Source organism: Suncus etruscus, chromosome 1 (assembly GCF_024139225.1).
Source record: "Suncus etruscus isolate mSunEtr1 chromosome 1, mSunEtr1.pri.cur, whole genome shotgun sequence".
Lineage (NCBI taxonomy): Eukaryota > Metazoa > Chordata > Mammalia > Eulipotyphla > Soricidae > Suncus > Suncus etruscus.
The window spans coordinates 86,408,633-86,430,310 of NC_064848.1; the positions used below are offsets into that span (position 1 = coordinate 86,408,633).

The window sequence follows — 21,678 nt, forward strand, 5'->3', positions numbered from 1 at the left end:
AGTGAATTTGTAAGTATAACTACTATTATATTTATTTATAGGAAGGTCCCATTATTATATATTTCTTCATCAAAATGTAGTGATTAGTTTATAATTCTCAATGCTACTTTAAGATATAGTTAAAAAATTTTAAAGACTACAGAAAAGCTCACCTAACCTAATACTTGTAAGGATTATATATTATTGTTTCAATTATTTATTATTATATTTACTAAATAAAATAGCTTAACTCTTTCTGCCTTAGTGCTCTAGTCTAGTGGTGAAGGCTGTACAAATAAAGGCTCCTTTGAGGATCAATAGAGAAGAATTGATGTATGGTAACTTTTACAAATTTATTTCTCCTCCAATAAAAGGAACTCTGACAACCACTATCTGTTCAAACAAGTTTTCCTGTAATTTTCTTTATGCAAAAGTTAGTCCAGAAGAATGTTATAGAATTAAAAGTAGTAGTAGAAGATGAATCAATAGGAGAAAAAAGGTAGAAGAAAAGAAGTTGAAAGTGGAGAAGGAAAAATGGGAGAGGAAAAAGAGAAGCAGAGATCAGTTGAGAGAAAAGCAGATAAATAAAAGATGATATAAGAGAATGAACTGGAAGAAGATAAATCCACAAATCCAGTTATTAGATGTAGGGCAGAGCAATATGCAAGAGAAAAGGATCTGGGTTTTATTAGGTTTGGGAGATAAGAACAGACATTCATTTAATTTCATTCTATTCCCTCATACAGAAAAGATTACTATTTAGGGTGGGGAGATTTGATATGTTGAGATCTTGATGTTTCTTTTGATGCTTAAAAATAAAGACATTAGGGGCCGAAGGGATAGCATGGAGGTAAGGTATTTGCCTTTCATGCAGAAGAATGGTGGTTCAAATCCCGGCATCCTATATGGTCCCCTGTGCTTGCCAGGGGCGATTTCTGAGCATAGAGCCAGGATAACCCCTGAGCGCTGCCGAGTGTGATCCAAAAACCAAATAAATAAATAAATAAATAAATAAATAAATAAATAAATAAATAAATAAAGACATTAAGAAGGTACTTGGGTGTACCATTGCAGATCTTTAATGAAATAAATGTGGAATGTAGTATTGCTACAGACAACAATGAAAGTGAAATAAATCTTTAGAAAAATAAAATCACACAGCAGAGAAATAAAATTTGGAAGGATGGGAATTTGGTGAACAAAAACATTTTGGCAGCAATTAGCAATCATTTTTGGATTGATGACCTTCTTGACAGTGAGTGATTTTTATAGGATTTTAAGTTTCAGACTTTTAAAATGTGAGTTTCCATGATATTATGATGCCTGCTGAAAGTTTTCACAGATTGAATATGCTTCAGTTATGTAAGATGAAGGGAACTTTTTGAAAGACAGTGAGAAGGGGAATCAAACAAGTAGAAAAACCAGATTTTCAACTCATGGAAATATATTTATCTGATTGAATGCAAGAGGAGATACAGTGTCTTAAATATGTAAATTCTCTTATACCTTTATTTGTAAAATCAAATATCCAAGAATACTTAAATTAAAATATTAAATTTTTCATGGTTTTGAGGGTTAGCAATTAAATTTACCTTTACATTTTGATTTTCTTTCTTTAGCTCGGAAGTCATGGCATAGTTAACTCAGGAAAGTGAGTTTATTGGCATAGATCAGTAATTCCACTATGATTACTGTCCTGTACACAAGCAGAGAAGACCAAAATGCCTCTGAGTTTCATTGGGAAATCTGCTTATTATGTTACACTTACCTGTAGATGTAATGATGACCGTAAAATGGGTTTCATCTTGCCTTCCAGTTACATTGTTGTAAGCACAGCACATATAGTCAATTGTCTTCTGGGCTACTTTCTCAGATGCAACTTCCAAATGAGGCCCATACTTAATGACATATGTTGAATTGTCAGTTCTTCGGATCCACGAGTAGGTATTGGGAGGGTAAGAGTCAGCAGAACAATCAAACAAGACGGCTTCTCCACTGTCAACAGTAAAAACTTCCCCTACTTTTAGTCCTTTATCAGAATTAACTCGAAGTCCATAAGGTCCATCTACAACAATTGAAAAAAATAAATAAAAGGTTAACAAGTAATCATGACATTGTTTTTTTTTTTTTTTTTTTTTACCATGAGCGAGCTAGTAGCATTTATTTTCTATGAAAGTCTTAATGTCAAACTTAGGCAAATAGGTCTTCAGGTAGATTCTCCTGAAAGGATAAGGACCATTGGGGGAGAGTAGTGAATACTCGTGAAGGGATTGAAATACAGTATGTCTGAAACTCAATACTAAATATTTTTGTAATTTTATAATGCAGAGATTCAATAATTTTTTAAGATATGGATAAGAACCTAAAACTGTCTTATTCCGATATTTATGAGTTTGTAAATTATTTGTTATGTGCTTGAATTTATTTGAAATAATGAATTCTATATGTAGTACATAATAGACACTATAATAAATATATTGCTAAGCTTTTGAATAAATTGAAAAACTTGTACTCTTATTAGAACTTAAGTATACATTCAGGAATGTATTTGATTTGAAAGTATTGAAAAATAAATTACAAGTAATATTTTATAACTACAGTTTGAGAATTTAGGCCATGCAAATATTTATAAAAACACACTTTCAAATGGAATACAAAGGAGTGTGCTGTATTTTTATGACTTTAAAATTATTATTGAGGAAGGTTGGGTTATACTAGGCTGTGTTCAGGGCTAACTCCTGGCCAAGAATGCCAGGAATCACTCCTAGTGGTGCAAGAGAGACCATATGTGGGGTGGAAGATCAAACTGGGGTCAGCTGTATGGATGGCAAGCACCTAAAAACCTCTATTATCTCTCAGGATAAATGGCATATTAATAGTTAAAGATGTTTTAAAATTCTCTCCTAACAGCAAAAATCATCAACAAATCCCTAATGATGGATTCCCTTTTTTATTGCAATATGACTATAATATTTCATTTTTTCTGTGGCATCAGAATACAAGTAATAATAATCAATAAAGGCATTAAAACTTTCTAGTTAAATACTTTTTCTCATTCAGTTTTATGCCTAAATTATATTATAAAAATACTTGAACATTTTGGCAACATTTGGCTCATTTAGTTAATACCATAACTAAGGGGCCAGAGCGATAGCACAGTGGTAGCTTGTTTGCCTTGCACGTGCTGACCCAGGACAAACCTCGGTTAAATTCCTGTGTCCCATATGATCCCCCCAAGCCAGGAGCAATTTCTGAGCGCATAGCCAGGAGTAGCCCCTGAGCGTCATCATGTGTGACCAAAAAAAAAAAAAAAAAAAAAAAAAAAAAAGATCAGAACTAAAATATACTGGACATTTGCTAAGGGAATGGACATTAAATCCTTAAAACAACCATATGAAATGTTACTACTTCTATTATATGATGAAGTTAGAAGTATTTAGAAGTTGTTTGCTCATGTTCATATGGTAATATGGTAATAGGAGAGCTGTAACCTTAAGTATTTGTTTTTAATAATTTATATTACTGCTCTAAAATATAAGTTGAATAACTTTCTATGAGCAGAAGCTATATTATCATATAAGTTGTCCAAACTACATCATATATAATTTTTACACATTTAGTTTATCAATAAATATTAAACATTAACTGTAAATAATATTTTAGTGTATGAGAGAGAAAAATATGTATTACACAGTTCCTGTTCTCAATTTAAGGATTTTCAGTAATAATTAGAGGTTCTAACTTTTAAAAAATATTTCATATATTTTTTTAGACTGTTGAATAATTTAATATGCTGATAAACAGTATGATAAGTAGGCTGAATCCCTGATTTTGTCAGTGTTTTTGTTCAGTAGTTAAATGTTTCAGGTCTCATTTTCTTACCCTTACTACAAAAAGGCTTTTTTTTTTCAGTATTTCTCAACATTTTTTCTAACTGTAACACCTTTCTAAATGTTGTTTCCTTCCAGTGGGCCCATCTTACCTGTTGATCTATGCCACCTCTCACCCATTTATTCGTTTTTTCACTTGTGGTCTCCAGATGCCAACTGCTTTTTATTACTGATTGCCAAGATTCATTCTATCTTCAAATCAATATAATTCATGCCATACTAATGTTATTTTGGATACTAGAAAACCAATCTTAAATTTGCAGGTAATCAGAGGAGTTATTTAGTAAGTCAGTATTCTTTGAAATATGTTTAGTGAAGAAAAATTCTTGAAGATATAAAAAAGTAAAAAATGCAAAATGACAAACTATACTTAGCTAGGGTAATACACACTTTATACATATATGCTTTCTGAAGACTCAGCAAATCGTGACAAACACCTAGTTACTTATTTCTATATATACATGAGATGATCCTGCTTTCAAAAAGCAAATGTAAAAGCCAGTATATGTAAAATTTGAAATAATCAAAAACTGGTAATGGAGTACAAAAATGAAGGACCCTGAGACTGCACTAGAACTTTTTTTAGGGGGAGGGGGTACATACAGCTGTGCTCAGGGGTTACTCCTGGCTCTATGCTCAAAAATCATTCTTGGCTCTGGGGACCATATGGGATGCTGGGGATCGAACCCAGGTTCGACCTACATCAACCGCGTGCAAAGCAAACACCGTACCATTGTGTTTCCATTCTGGCCCCGACTAGTGCTTTTTTCATACTTGTTTTTTCTCTTTCCAAGCCATAAAACAGCCTTAGTGAAAAAAATCAGTTAAAACTTATGTACTGTCAAGTAAAATTCTCTTTTCTGAATTATACTTAATAGTGAGCTGTGTGATGGGAACAAAAATTTGTTTTTACTCATTCAACCCAGCTTAATATTGAATGGTTCCTGTAGCCATTACCTAGAGTACAGTAAAGCAATAGGGCCTGTCCCTTGAGGTGATCAGCATTAAGAGAGTATCAGGACAGCAGAAAAAAAAAAACTATAACCAACTGTGAGCCTCTGGTTATAGCTCTGATAGAAAATCATGGGAAGAAGAAATCTGATTTTGTGCACAAAATTAGTCTGGAGGTCTTTCTAAGACAGAGGAAGGCAGGTTTGATAAAAAGTGTGAACATAAAAATACAGCTATTCAGTTTAAGTTTTTGTTTTCCCAATGTTTTTCACGACTTATATAGTACATGATTATAAAAACTGCCTGATAATTTTATACAAATGAAAATGAGTAATATTATCTTTAAAGAAAACTGATATTATTCAAAATAATTTTGGGGAAGATTATCATTATAACTTTATAACATGAGAAAGTATTCTCAAAAGTGATATTTGTATAATACTACTTTTGTGTTTGCAGAAGAATTATAGCAACTTAGAGCCAAGACTAGTGAATACGGTTAATTATTTAATTTAATGGCATAACTCCAGTTTAAAATAACATATGGCTCTCAACAGAGAAATCTTATTGTCACAGATTATTTTCCCTCATGTTTAATTTGGTTTTGCTGTCCTATTGTTGGAATAGCAATACTGACTAACACAATCAGACCACTTATCTAAGCATCTCTTTCAGTTCTTGGAATTTAATACCTTGAAGCATTTTAATCCTTCTTCTCATATAGATTTTAAAAATTAAGAAATTTTATTTGATTATATATGTTTGTTCAGGGGCCAAAATAATAGAGCAGTAGGTAGGGCACTTATCATACAAGTGGCCAACCAAGGTTCCATTCCTCGAACCAAATACAGTCAGTTTCCCAATTCCCCCCGGAGTGATCACTGAGTGCAAATCAGGTGTGACCCCAAGACAATAACACCATCAAAAAGGCATGCGTGTTCTGTTCAGAAATATTAAAGCTCATAAAGCACAAAGATAAAAATTCATCTATGATTTTACCCCTGACATACTATTCATATTTCACTGTATGATTTTTTTTTCAAATATCTTTCCTCTTTCCCACAGGCTCACACACACTGATCTTTTTTTTCCCTTCCGTCTTTTGCACTTCTTGCAATCCATTTTCTTCTTACTACTCAATGATGTTATTTGCTTTTCCATCAGCACCCTGGGCTAACTATCCTTTTACTCTAAGGCACAGCCTCGTACATTATTTATGCAGAATGGGTAATTCAATTGAAGATATTAGGAGTGATTCAACCATTGTGGCCTCTGACATTGAAGATGAAAGCAAATGGATAATTGTATTTTGACTTTGGATTATGGTTCAGTTTTCTGCCTTTGGCAGAAACTTCCAATAGAAATGAACTCTTTGCCTCAGGAATGGCTGTTAACTAAATGACTTGTAAAATCACATATCATCTGTTCTCTTTAACAATTTATAGCTGGGTGGGAACCATCCCTAAATTTCCATCATGGTGCTGCTTACCACCCTGCTTGGGAGCAGATGGCAAGTATTTACTGTGAATGACCTTTTTTCCCTTTATTTTTTTTTTATCAGAGTACTTCCCTGCAGCAGTGCCATATGTTGCACACAAAACGCAGTGGTTATCAGGTTATTATTTACAACTGAAGCTAGAAGGAATATAGTGCATGAACTAAGTAGACATTTGTCTGAATTACAGGCTTGAAATGGTATTCTACCAAATTAATAAAAATAATGACATATTAAACTCATATGACATACTAAACTCATAAATAAATGGTCAATCTAGATAGATTTGTTATGTATTTTTTGTGCTTCAATATAAATCCCTTCTTTCAAGAAGAAAATTGAAAACATAAAAACAGTGCCTTAAGAAAACAAAATTGGTGTGATTCATGTTGAAATTATAAATTACAGTATGGATCCCTATGGACAAATATTGCTCGTAATATGTTACTCACTTGATCAATGAAAAACTTCATTTAACAGTCAGGAAAACATATAACTAAGAAGCTGGTATCTTATAATGGGAAATTAACTTTTCTACAGCATCATCTCTTAAGCATTGAATGCAAAAAGGGGTTTGTCACTTTAAGAGCAAAGGGGCCTCTCAATTAGAAACCCTTGTGTCATCCTTGCTTCATGACACCTCACCTCATCCCCCACATGCACTAGTAATTCCCTGTGGCACTGTCACTTTTTGCATAGGCACATTAAAATGGGAAAAGTTAACAGATGCAAACAAGTTCTTATCTAATAGAGATGGGAACACAAAATTTTTATACTGCAGTGGGACCATACACCCTAAACCCTTGGCATAATGATTTGGCTTAGACTCCAGTTGATTGGACATTGACCATTCACCCCTGAACCATAGATACCACCTACGGAAACAAACATGGTTTCCTACACCGGCACCAGGAACATAAATTTTATTAAGGAAGGCCCCACTACCACTATGGCACTGACTCATTCCAAAGACAGTTCTTCTATCACCCTGACAACCAGGAAACAGCAATAGTCTACTTTTAGGGCAGGATTCTCTGCGATGCTAACTGATAGTGAGATGGAACAGAAGACACGACACACCACCCGGTCTTCGACACAGGACCTGTACAGAAACCAGGATCTATAACTACAAAATACCAACAGCAACAACTATAAGGCTGAAGAGCTAATCACCCAGAATGACTAGGTGTTGGACAAACTGAGTAAGCCTGGAGCCTTGAGTTGGTCTTATGCCAAAATACTTCAGGGGTAAGATCTCCTGGTTTTTAGGCCAAAGGTCTTTCCAATTTCTTCCATATTTTGCTGTGCCTATGCAAATGACAACTGCCCCCCTGTTGTATTAAATAATTAAAGATGGTGGTGGATAATGATGGATGGTGAAGGATAGAGGCCTTTGTTCTTAGGCCCCAGCCACGTGGCTTCATCCCCCATCAACCGGCGGGTCTGGGGTCCAGGAAAGCGACTGGTATTGAACTCACTCACAGACAGGCATCAGGAAGCATCAGCTTTATTCATACCCTATCCAACACATGTGTGTGGCCTACATCATAACCTTTCAAGCACTAGTTATTCTTATCTAGCCCTGCATCTTAACTCCTTCCAGCCATCTTCCTTTGACCTCCATGCTGGTCAAAGACCAAAAGGGCAAAGACCCTAATTCCCTGGGTCAAAGGCTTTATATAACTTTCCAAGACCACTCCCCGGAAGGGAGGGGTCTTGCAGGTAAGGTTACACCTAATATCCAGTTCCCAAGACCCCTCCCAGAAAAGGGCGGGTCTCAGGTAGGTACACCTAAATCCAGGGTGGAGTTACACCCCCCCAACTTTTTTTTTTTAGTGTATCTCCCATCTCTAAAGAAAAAAAGGGGAACATACTAAACCTTCGGCTATTGTATTAATGACTGTTTTGGTGATACAATAATTTTCACAAATATAACTACTAATGAACTCTCTCCCATTTTTTTTCCATTTTTTTAAAATTCTCTATTCTCTATTTCTTGATAATTTGCTTTTTGTCATCCTGAAATAAATGGATTATGATCAGTTATGTCAACTATGTGATATGTTTTCTTTAAATAAATTTTTAAAAAAGAATCCTTGCTTCAATACTGTGAGAGGGAAGAGTTGGTTGGAGAACTGTATGTGGAGAGAATTACTGGTTGGAGGGATATTGGCTGGATTTTCTGAAAGGCATTGTTGTAAGAACCAGGCCCTCCTTCCCACCTATTTTGTCCTATTAAACCCTTTACAGAAAAACTTCTGCTGGATGGAAAAACAAAAAAATGGGAATGCCTCCACTTGATTTTCTATCCTTATCTTTATTTTTCTGCTTGGCTGGAGTTTATTCTGAGTGACAACAGGAGGAAGGTATGGTTGTTACATTTGGAGCCTGGAACAGATGAGTCTGTAGATACCTTTGTGTCTCAAGGCCTTAGTTCCACTGACCTTGAAATATTTATGTCCCGGTTTTTTGTATAGCAGAATACTATTTAATGTACAAGGAATGTTAATTTATACACTAATTGGGTTATTAATCTGCTGGAATGTTTACCTTCAAATAATGTAGAGAAGGAATAACAAAGTTATTTGTGATTTGTTGAATAATGTTGCCCTTTCAGCTCCTCACAAATCCACTCCTCTAATAACAAGAGACCAGGGCAAACCTTAGGGAATATACCTCCTCCTAAACTGTCCATATTAAATCTCTCAGGAGATGTTACTCAGGTGATTCCTGCTGAGCCAGTGCCAACACAGGGATAGTAGGATACCCTGTTGAAACCAGAGCCAGTTCTCAGGCCAAAGCAGAACTAGACAAAACACAGCACAGTTGGTATGATTAGTAGCATCCCAGAAAGACCTACATCATCCAGGCATGACTCTCACACAAATACACCTAGTTAGTGACCCATTATTCAAATTTGGGGTCTGAGTACACTGACCATTATAGGGTGAGGTAAGGACCTACTAGATCAAGACCTCATGAACTACCTTATCAAAGGTTAAGACTGAATTTAATAGGCAGCTTTAAAAAGGTTTGTTTGATTTATGGGCTCCTGTCTCCTTATTGCATGAAGTATCTATCAAAATGGAGTAAGAATGCACTTTGGGCCCCACAAGATTTCCAGAATGACCAGAGTATGTCTGAGCCCTTCACATTATTTATAATGGAAAATGTGAGGATGCCAATGCCAAATTACACAACCTGGGCAGATCTGGTAGGAGGTTTTTAGGAAACTGTATTACTCTAAGTATGTTACTGGAAGAAGGGGATTTCAAAAAATCTGCTAAGCAGGCTACTCCGTATTGTGTTAGCTTATGTTTGAGAACTTGCATTAACTGCATGGGAAAAAGTAGATTCAGATGCAGAGTACAGAGTAGGAAAATCTATCAGGGGGTTACAGAGCCTTTTGCCCAATTTATTGGCAAACTGAGGCAAACCAAAGGCAGGTAAATGGAAAAAAATCCAGGAACATCTAATTAGGCAGCTCACTTTTGAGAATGCAAATGAGAACTGTCAAACAATCCTTCTCCCATCAAAGAGAAGGAAAATGTGTTTGGTTACAAGAAAGTTTGCTGGAACGAGGGTTCCATCTCCCATCAGGTACTTGTGAATGCTCTTGAAGTTTAGTCCAAAGGTAAATTGGCAGACCAGGTTATCCGTGTAGGAATTATAAGGCCCCACCCAACCGTGCATTTTCAGAACCATGAGCTGGACCTTGCCCTAAATGTAGCAGAGGTTGTTGGGAAAGATATTGTTGAGTTATGAAGAAACGAAATGAGATGACAGCCAGACCCAAGCCACTGGAGATTAGATTAGATGTTATAACTGTGGGATGCTAGCCATTATAATGCACGATGCTTCCTAAACCCACCCTCTGGAGACCACCACTTGGGCCATGACCCTGATGCAATGGAAGGGATCACGGGGTAGGAAGCTGTCCCAACAACCAACAAAGGTCAGGTAATTGGACAGAGGGCCTACCCCAGGCCCCACAACTCAGGAGTCCTACATCATGCAAACTCACAATGTATTAGTTGCAGTAGCAACCTGCCACCACAGGAACTGCTGTCCTGGACATAGGACTCTTAAAATCCAATTAATGAAAAACAGAAAGCTTCCACTTGATTTTTCTATCCTTATCTTTATTTTCTCTAAATTTTCTGAAGCTGCCACAAGGAGTACCCTATACTGCTGCTGAAAAACACTTCCAGGAAGACATACAAGCTCAAAAAACAATTAATTTGACTGGGCGAAAACTGACAAAGAATGGGTAGCAGGAAACTTAATCACTAGAGGAAGAGGCTATGCATACATTTCTACCGAGGATAGTCTCCAAAAGAAATTTTTAGTTTCACCATGCCTTATCAGATCTCGTCAACCTTGATTACAAGAATCAAAAAGTAGTTTTTCTTTTCTTTTTTCTTTTCAATTTGTTATTGTTTCCTATGACTTACTCAACAGATATTAAACAGTGAAACTCTTGGCTACCCCACAAACAACCCATATCAGCAGGAAATAGAAGAAAACGATGCCTGAATTCCTAATTATTTCAGATTTCACTCTAGTTAAAATTGGGTTTAGGTTCATTTATTTTCAACAACCCCCTGCATTTTTTCTAACTAAATAATTGATGTTTCAAATTTTCTTTTTCAGGCTATTTACATGCTGTGTTCATTTAGAAAAATTATCTCATTTTGGCAAGTCTTAAACGTTATTAATTGCGTTTTCTTTTCTGTTTCCTGTTGTTGGAGCACCAACCCACCCTTAAGATAAAGGAGTTCCTGCCTATGTACGGCCCAGCTGAACCAGCTTGAATCAGCAAACCAAGATCCTACACATGCAAAGAAGTTGACCACTCCTGACAGCTCTGCAAAGACTGATGTCGTCAAAAGCTGCAACCCTTCAGATATGACTTACTAGAAACTTAATCAGCAGTATGTATCTGTACCTGGGCACAATTCCAGACCCACAATCTTTTTATACTAAGCTGAGGAATTCTTGGAGATTGATTCCCAAAATGGGATCTATCACTTTAAGGGGCCTCTCAATTAGGAACTTTGGTGTCAAATTGAGAAGCAGTTGCCCTGGACACATAAGAATCCCTGCTGGAACACTGTAAGGGGGTAGAGTTGGTGGAGAGTTTGTTGGAGAATTTTAAGTGGAGAGAGTTATGGCTTGATGGATACTGGCTTGACTTTCTAAATGACATTGCTGTAAGACCCTGGCCCTTTCCTGTTTTGTCCTATTAAACCCTTTACAGAAAAACCCCGATTGTCACTGGAGTTGGAGTGTTCTGTAGTGACAACAGGAGAAAGGCACAGTTGTTACAATCATCAAATAACATTGGAATTGAAGAGCTTATGAAGAAAGAGAATCTCTTTCTTTTTTAATTGAGAACTCTATACTGAGGGTTTTTTTTTTTTTGGGGGGGGGGCTACACCCAGCATTGCTCAGGGGTTACTCCTGGCTGTCTGCTCAGAAATAGCTCCTGGCAGGCACAGGGGACCATATGGGACGCTGGGATTCGAACCAACCACTTTTGGTCCTGGATCTGCTGCTTGCAAGGCAAACACTGCTGTGCTATCTCTCCGGGCCCTATACTGAGTTCTTAATCTATGTCAAATACTGCCTAAGGGATATACAGATGAATGCAGAGTGCCTAATTAGGGTTGGGGCACTTAAAAAAGATTTAGGAAAAGTTAAGGTAGTGAGTACCAGATCAGATAGGTGCCTGGACAATTTCAGGAACAAAGACTCAGTGACAATGAAGAGGTGAAACAGAATGGGAGACTTTCTATTGTGAAGACTTTGGAGTAAATAAGAAAGAGGGGTCCTTTTTCTTATGGTAATATTCCATCCTCCACAAAGGGAATGATATCAACCAATACACATATTCTACCTGTACACCCTACACTCAGTTTGCAAGGAAAAATAAGATTATATTCATGTTCATGCCACATAAAAAGGGAGGACAGTGACAAATACTCAAATTTTATCTTTAATTCTTAAAAGCTCAAACAAAACAAAATGAAAGCTAACAATAAAACAAGGTTTAAATATCAATAGCGATAAAAATCAATAAGTCTGGATTGTGCTATGTTACTTTATAGAACAATATGAAGAAAGTCAGCTTTCTTGAGATTTTTTTGTTTGAATGTAAATGATCAAGAAAATCCTATATTCTATATATTCTATATTCACCTTTACCAATGAAGTAGAATTAAATCATGGAGTAGTTAAATACCCAAGACAGATTCTCTGGCATATTAATAGTTAATCTTTGATAAAAGAGAAATAAATGAATGTTGGCTACTGTGACTGACTCAGTGGTTACTTTTGCAAAACTCCCTGCCATTTTTTCAGTGCTAAGTGCTGTTTGCTATAAGCCCATATACCAACAGGAAAAAGGCAACCTTCAAGTAATAAGTAACTTCTCAGCCTAGGGGAGGAAGACACTGCCTGATACCATGGAGCCAAGTCTCCCTATAACTTACATTCCTGAGTTAATAGCTAAACCTCATCGCCCTATGCGACAGAGCTTACCCCACCATAAAACCTGCTGAGAGTTCCGGAAAGTGGTCTGCAAACCCTACTTTAGGGTCATAGGGCAATTCCTTGAAAGCTGCTGATTTAGGAGTGCTTGCAAGATTGTCACTGCTTCTCCCTCCCTTTTGGAAAATGATTTACTGCCTTTGTTTCATGGCTTTCGCGCCAAAAAGTATGATTGACACCACCTTTTACCTGCCCCCTTCTCCTTCCCTATATAAGAGATGCAGGACCCTAATAAAGCCACCTTTGAACGGTCTGATCGTCTAAAATCATTATTACTAACCTCTCTCAGATTTTTTACAGGTGTGGTCGTGCTTCTAGCCCTGCTAAATAAAGGTGCGGTCGTCCGTAAGCCTCTCGACTGATTCCTGCTGGCCGGGCCCCTCCGGGGGGCTTGCAGGACCCCGCAAATGAAGAGGGATGAGAAAAGCCTCTTTAATAAGTGGTATTGGAAAAATTGGTTAACTACATTCCAAAAAATAAATAAATAAAGGAATTCAGGCCTCTTTCTAACTCTATGCAAAAAGTAAAATCAAAATGCATTAAAGACATTGATATCATATCTGAATCCATAAGGTGCACAGTAGAAAACATAGGCAGGCAGAACTCCACATGACATTGAATCCAATGGCATCTTTAAGGATGAAATACCACGACCAAGCAAGTAAAAGCAAGGATAAACTAATGGGATTGCATTAAATTAATGAGCTACTGCACTTCAAAGGAAATGATAACAAGAATACAAGAGTGCAAGAAATGGGAGAAATTATTTTCTCAACAAGAATCTGATTGGGGTTAATTTTAGAGATAGATTAGTCACTGGAAGATACATAGCACTGGTAAAATTTTACAAGAAAAATAATCCAACCCCAGAAAAATATGAGAACAAATGAACATAAACTTCAACAAAGAATAAATAAAGGCACATAAAATGTTCTGTATGACTAATCAAAACAAATCATCTCATATCACAGAGACTGGCACATATCAAAATAAAACAAAAAAAGAACAACCATTGCTGGCATGAATGTAGGGTGAAAGGTATTCTTATTTATGGCTGGTGGAAATGCTGACTAGTGCAGTCTTTCTGGAAAACAATATAAACTTTTCTAAAATTCTAGGAACTAAGCTTCTATTTGACCTAGCAATCTCACTTCTTATTTATTTATGTATTTATTTATTTATGTTTTTTTTGGTCATACTTTTCAGTGCTCAGGGTTTACTCCTGGGTCTGTGCTCAGAAGTCACTCCTGGCAGACTCAGGGATGGGATGTTGTGATTGAACTGGAATCCATTCGGGGTTGGCTGTGTGTAACATCCTACAGTTGTGCTATCGCTCTGGACCTGCAATTTCACTTCTTGGAATATATCCCAAGGGCCTAAAAACACAATGTGGAAAATATATTTGCACCTCTATGTTTCTTTAGCACTAGCCATAGTAGTCAAAATCTGGAAAAAAAAAACGTGTACAAGAATAGATGACCAGAAAAAATTATGTTACAATGGAATATTACCATAAAAGATCAAGTCATATAGTTTTCCTAAAATCACAAAATTCATATAAATCATGTGTGTGAGTAAAGTTAGACAAAGGGAGAGAGACTGACACAGGATGGCCTCTCTCATATATAGGGTATAAAGAAACATACTGGTGGAATAACAAATACCTAAAGACAATCGAAACAAAGAGCATGATAAGTAGTATTCAATAGGAAATGACTCCTGAGGGGGCTAGAGGATAGTACAATGATGGGTCAATATCTATGGTGGAGGGAAGCTCTTACCCAGGAGGAGGTGGTGGCGCTGAAAGGTGGTGGTGTCAAGCATAAAACCCTATCATCAACAGTTCTACCAACCATAGAGCAAAAATATATGCATATAAAAGTACCTCTTGTAGAAGCAGACTTGTGAATGGGTGGCAATTGTGGGGGAACACTGGTGGAGGAGAGTGGACACTAGTGAAGGGTCTGGCATTAAAACATGTTATGTTGGAAACCCAATCATGAATAACTTTTTAATTTCACAGTGACAAAAAATAATTTACAGCTCAGGGTCAGAAAAACTGGGCTTCCAAGTATACAAGTATTTAGAGTATGTGGCCAAAACAAAACCAGATCAGACATTCTTTAGTTAATAAGGAATACTCTAACAGTCTTATTTTTGTAATGTCATGGAATTACTATTTAGTAGGTATTAACTGTCTAATTTGACTTGTTTAGCTCTTTGTGCCTTTTATATAGAAATAAAAATCACTTAGAATAATAAATAATGTATGGTTGTATCCACCTAACCCTAGATATAATTTACTTTGTTCATATTTTCTTTCTCTTTTTAATGCTGGGACTGGGGAGATTGCTTATAGACTGGAACACATACTTTCATGTAGGAGCCCCAGAGTTTGATCTCTGCAACTACATAATCCTTTGGCTATTCACAGGAGTGACCTGATTACTTCTGAACCAGGAATAATGACCACACTCTGAGCATTTAGCAATGCTAAATATGGTCCCCAAACAAAATCACAACAAAAATATTCAAATGCTTAACTCTGCATTACCTGGTGCTGGCAAGAAATTTTAATTATGTCAGAATAATGTTATACAGTCAAGAATATGACTATGTGTCTAAATGTCAAATTTAAGATTTCCATTTTAGTTCAAAGCTAGTCATGTATGGCTGGTCACAGTTTATTCTTTTCTTGTAAGTCCAATTCTCAGCTTTTATTTGAATGGAAATAGAATAATTTTATAATTTTTTCTAAATAAAAGATTATGTAGAACTCTATGTATACAACAGAACTAGTAATTGTACAAAATAATTTAGAATTCACTCATTGTCTGAAAACCTACACCTTTCTTTGACAATCTTTAATATAATTTCATCACTTTTAGAGTAAATAAAATTGTTTACTTTTGAGAGAATTCTAAGTTAAATTAATCTAGCAGTTAAACTGTTTCTCCTACATTAGAACTGAGCTTCTCAATCAATATATGAAGTTATTTTCTATATCTATATAAACAATATTAAGAGAAAATGTTTTCAAATTTCTCTAGATATGGTTAAATATTATATAATTATACTATCCAAAATTGTTAACTTTTTCCTGTCCTATATACATTTTTATATATGCATTATACATTTATATGTAAATGTATTTATGTTTATACATAGCTCCTCTATTGTCCCTTTTTCCTGTCCTATATACATTTTTATGTGAGTATAACTTTTTTGATTTTGGGTCACAACCAGTTGTTCTCAAGGCTTACTCCTGGCTCTGAGCTCTGGGTTTACTTTAGATGATTTTGGGCCATGATAAGAATTTCATTAGAGTTCAGGTTGGACTCTGAAAGGAAAATGGCTTACCTACTGTATGACATTTTTGATGATCTTAAAAATGCGCTCTCTTGAAAAACATTTTTTGATATAGCCCAAATTTTTTCATATTAATTAATTTGTAAGTAAGTCTTCTCCTTTAAGAACCCTAGTTTAAGAAGAAATTTTCCAGGGTCAAAAGGGCTAGAGAAACACAGGGAGGGAAAGGAGCAGGACTGATGAGAGAGACAAGGAAAACCTTAAAGAGGGTGAGGGTATTATGCCCTTCTGAGAACTTGTCCTCCTTCCCTCCCAAACCAGCTCCTTCTCGGCAACAAGAAGAATGCCAAGGATAATTTCCTTTTCCTGATTCTGGCTCTTCATGCTTCTACAAAGTGCTTGGGTAGTAGCAAAGGGCAGTGAAGGGAGTCAGTCTGCCAGAGGGGTATGAGATCTGGGGCCTAGAACACCCAGTTCCCAGACCACTATCCTTTGGGCACCACCCATCCCAGACTTGTAACCTCATCAAGAAAGAAACCTACATCCAGGATAGAACCTTAATCTGCAGTTCCTCCTCTTCCATCCTACCCTATAGCCCTTAGGAGATCTTGTAGACAGTGCCAAAACAGAAACAGAATGCCAGTTCCATCCCCTAGGAGGCTCTTTCTCCTCATCCAGGCCCCCCTTCCAAACCTACCAATACTGTGAAACCCCTCCTGACCAGATGACTTTCCTGTAATTAGCCCCAAGAGACCACCTTTTGGGAGGGAAGGGACAGACTGTCCACCTTTTCTGTTCCAGTTCTCTCCTGTCTTCAAAGGTTTCTTACCTGATAAATTGGGTGCTAGAACAGTCTCGGTCCAATATGCCAGCACTCTGCCCTATGTCTTATTTCAGACAGGAGAATAGTTGTACAGTGTAAACTGACAAAGCTTTTCTAATGGCTGAGATTGGAAATAAAGTAAGTCATATAAACAACAAAAAAAAGAAAATTTCCCTTTTTTGCCAAATGATGTCAGATGCTCCAAACTCCAATTTTTGACTGAAACACAGCCATCTAACTATCAGTCCTGCAGTCCCCAACCTAGTATTCTAAACATGTAAAATACTTTGCAAAATGTGTTAAGCTTGCTATATTTTAAGATATTTGCTCACCCCAGTTGCCTAAAACAGTTTTTCCAGACTTTGTCACTGGCCCCTAAACATACTCATTGTTCAAAGTTCATCTCAAATGTTTTTTCTTCAATGAACCTGCTTTCCATTCAGGAGTACTGTTTTGCTCCCTGAATTGCTATAGGCTAATAATATTATAGTGATAATAACTGCTAATATTCACACTATACTTACAACAGGCCAGTCACAGTTCTGTTCAATTTACTTAACAAAAAAGAATTAATTTTCAAAGTAACACCTTAAAATATGGGTGGGAGTACAGAAACAGAGGTTCTAGATCTAGCATTTGAACCTTGGCTTCCTAGAGGCTCCAGCCTTCTTGTTCTTAGTTACAGTGCTCTTTTGTAAGCTCCCTTGTACTATCTGTGACATTCTAAACCATAGATTTTACTGTGAATTCCTCTCTCCTCTGCTAAAATATAGAAGTTTCCAGTTTCAAGATTCCATTTCCTTAGCTAATTTTGCTGCTACACAAGAACTTTATTGTACCCATAGGGCACTATAATACTTTCTTGTCAACATTCTCCTTTGTGTCTCAATTTGTAGGATCTGACTTTTACCCTTAAGTTTACATAGTTGAGACACCTGCATTTTGTACATCTAATAGCATATTTTTCCTTAGAGAATTAAAATAATACACTTTCAAGAGGGCTTTTCTATATTAAAAATAACAAAATACAGATGATTTGTTTTTAAAAGAAGGCTCAGTTTACTAACTGCTTTTGCATTGTTAGTTTTTTAGAATGTAGTGAGGCACCTTTACAGATGAGGCTCATAAAAGTTAAATTATTTACTTAAGGGTAGTACAGACTAATTTCACTCTCAGTACTTGAACAGAAGGTATTATGGCACCTTCCAATGCTATGCTGATGAGCTAATGAATTAGCTAAATATATATAAACATGTAGTTAGTATATTAACCAATATATGTTGGACCCCCATTTGCAAGTCACTGAAGAAATGTTTTCTTTTGTAAAGCTTCACTTTCCTTAATAAGCTGTTGTATCAACTCAAGTGTATATAAAAGACATGACAGAGCAAAGTCCCAAAGTGGTGTGCTGCTGATTCTCAACTAGCATAGATATTGCTACCTTCCACCTCATCCATCCATGTTAAAGACATATGTCATGTCTATCAACATTTTTAGTTGTTACAACTGAAGGGGTTAGAACTGGCAAATGCTAGTGAATAAAGGCCAAGTACATTGTTACACTTTGTTCAATACATTGAACAGCCCCACAACAAAAACCTACCCATACCACAGTTTCAGTAGTGTTGAAGTCAACTAACTGTATATATATGAAGTAAGAATAAAATATTGAACAATTAGAGATGGTAATATGGAGAATATAAGACTAGGGAATATAATACAACAAAGTAAGGAATAGTGTTTGGCTTGGCAATGATATTATAATACAAACTGAATTTGATGAACCTAACTCTGCACATGAAGTTAAATCACAAGAGTGTATAAAATAAAAAGAGGAAAAAGATCCAGAGAAAATTGAAATGTAAGATGACTGAGACTTTGGAGACTTCAAAATCTTTCTGTAGAATTACTGTTTCCTCTGACAATAGTTTTGCTAACTCTGCTTCCAAAAATAGTGCTGAGAAGTAGGTTCTTCTAGGGTCTTACTTTCTATGTGGAATATAGTTAAATAATGGGCTAAGTCATAAAATGTATCCTCTAGAGAAGGGGTCCTCAAACTTTTTATTTTTTTCAAAGTGTATACTTTCCTTGACCCTGATTTACAAAAATTACAACCCATCCCACCACTCATTGTAAAGTTCTAAACCTTCAATGCTCATTGGCACCAGAACTTCTGACATTCACTCTAGTGTCCCTAAAATATAACACAGTATACAGAATTCTAAAATGCATACAAATGTTGAAGTAAATATTTGGTGAAATAATAATAAAAGTATTTCTATTCCTATCCTCCATTCCATTCTATTTTGACCTGCAGAACAAAATGTGAGACTATATGATATTTAACAGTCATATTTACTTTAGAATTTATATTCTCAACAAAATTACAAAAAGTTGATCTAGACATTGATCATAGACCTATTATATGCCTGAGAATGATACAAAGAACAATTTATTAAGAAAAAGAGACTTCTAATGGATCTGTGACAACCAAGTAACAATTTCTGGGTAGAAAGTTTTGAAAACTATGATAATAAAGTAAAGAAAGGTAGGTCATTTCACTGTCCATCAGACCACTGAAAAGCTGGACTTTAAAAATAAAAGCTTTTTTTAAAAAAGCTATGAACAATTTCTATCCACACCACACATAACTGATTTTGAAGTAAAAAAATAAACAAAATGGGAACAAAACAATATTTAAAATAAGGACCAAGTAAAAAAATCAACAAACTTACTAGTATTTCAGTGGGAACTATGGGTCTGCTTTTGGTGGTTTCTAGTTTGAGGACTGCTGCCTGAGACTGAGAGAAAAAGGGGAGTCAGAAAGTGTGGTGCACGTCCCACACAGGTGCAATTTGGGGCCCTGTGACAAGTTGGCTGTTAAGGACAAGCAGTGGGCAGCAGAAACACCTGGTGAGGGGCTTGGGAGATAACACAGAGGGTAAGGCATTTGCTTTGCATGCAGCAAACCCGGGTTTAATCCCCAGTATGCCATATGGACTGCTGAGCCTGCCAAGAGCGATTTCTGAGCACAGAGACAGAAGTAACCTCTGAGTGCCATTAGGTGTGGCTCCTCCCAAAAGCTCAAAAACAAACAAACAAAAAACACTTCCCAAAAAAACAAAACAAAATGCCCAGCAAGCTGGATAAATGTCCTTGGCAGGCTACATGTGGCCCGTGTGCCATCATTTGGGACCACTGCACTAGTGAGTATCTCAAATTGAACTTTCATAAATAGGACTGTGGAAGTAGACCAGATTTCATGACAAGGCAGTGCTAGGAAATGTAATTACAATAAGTCATACACCAACAATAAGGGTAAAAACCAAATGGTTAAAAACCATTTGCTAGATCTTCTCATTGAGCTTAGTGAAACTCCCAGAACCAAATTCATGACATATATGAGTATTTAAAAAAAAACTTACAATATATAGTAGGTATAATGATGTCACTTTCCACCTCACTGACTGGATTCTTTACGAGGCAACTGTAATTCCCAATGTCTTCTTTGGTGACTGGAGAAATATGAAGTGTATTGTTTTGGGGAGAAAAGGAATTGGTAGCAGTAGTGTGGAGAGGCCTCCCATCTTTTAACCACTGGTAAAGTAGTCGGGTGCCTCTTTCCACGAGACAAGTCAGGGTCATATTTTCCACATATTCCACAGCCCCAGAGGTAGGTTGAGACTGTACCACTGGTTTTGTAACAGGATCTGCAAAATCAAATGAGATGTGACATTTTAAACCATGGAATTAGAATACAAAATTTTTCAAATATTGAATCACATGTTTGATTGCAGAACCTGTGTACTTGGTTATGGTGTTCACTGTGGGTTGCACAATTGATGGCAATGCTTATAGACACTCTGTTGAGGTATGTCAGAGATGACACTTTTTATTTTAGCACTGTGAATCCCAAGTGACAGTGCAAGTACGATTGCACTCAGCACTGGGCATAGTAGCAGTAGTGGAATTTGTGGCTTCGTGTTTGCAGAGTAGGTATTCTACCTTTGATCTGTCTTCAGGCTCTCTATTTCCAATGTTTATGGCTTAGGAAACAACTAGAGTATTTAGAAAAAGAAAATAAAAAGTTATGGGAAAGAAAAATTGATAAAATATAAAAATATCATTTATTAAAAAGATTGCCAAATTATACAACTAATCACACTATGTTGGAGCTACATTCAGTAGAGCTCAATGGTGACTCCAGCTTGGCACTTGGAGATTGCTCCTGGATGGTACTCAGAGTACCAGGTGTTGCTGGAGATCAGAAACAGATCTCTAATATAAAAGTCTAGTTCTCTGTTCTCTGAGATACTCTTCCAAGCTAGACATCATTCTTAAGGATTTTAAAACAAAAACTTTTATAGATAATATAATTATTAAAAGAGAACTTCAATTTCTGTACTCCCTATTCATTATACTTTCCCCAACACCAAAGGCACATTATCCTTAAAATATATATATATTTTTTTGTCATACCTAGTGGTCTTACTCTTGGCTTTGAACTCAGAGATCACTTCTGGCAATACTGCAAATAGAATATGGGGAGGCTACATGCAAGGTAAAATGTCTTAGCAACTATACTATTTCTTTGGCCCACAGACACATTATTATACACAGAATTTACATGGTCATGGGGAGGGGAGATGACACAAAGAACTGGAGCTGGAGCTGGATCA

General features: G+C 36.3%; 1 protein-coding gene across 2 annotated transcripts in view; it reads right to left on the reverse strand.

Annotated features, from left to right (window-relative positions):
• Window positions 1-21,678, reverse strand: part of HEPACAM2 (HEPACAM family member 2) — a 46,638-nt gene that overhangs the window by 12,056 nt on the left and 12,904 nt on the right. For both annotated transcript variants that reach the window (XM_049784726.1, XM_049784735.1), the window contains 2 exons: window positions 20,425-20,709; window positions 1,748-2,044 (listed from right to left, as the gene is read on the reverse strand). In XM_049784726.1, the coding sequence (XP_049640683.1) occupies window positions 1,748-2,044; window positions 20,425-20,709 (582 nt within the window). The remainder of the gene's footprint in view (window positions 1-1,747; window positions 2,045-20,424; window positions 20,710-21,678) is intronic.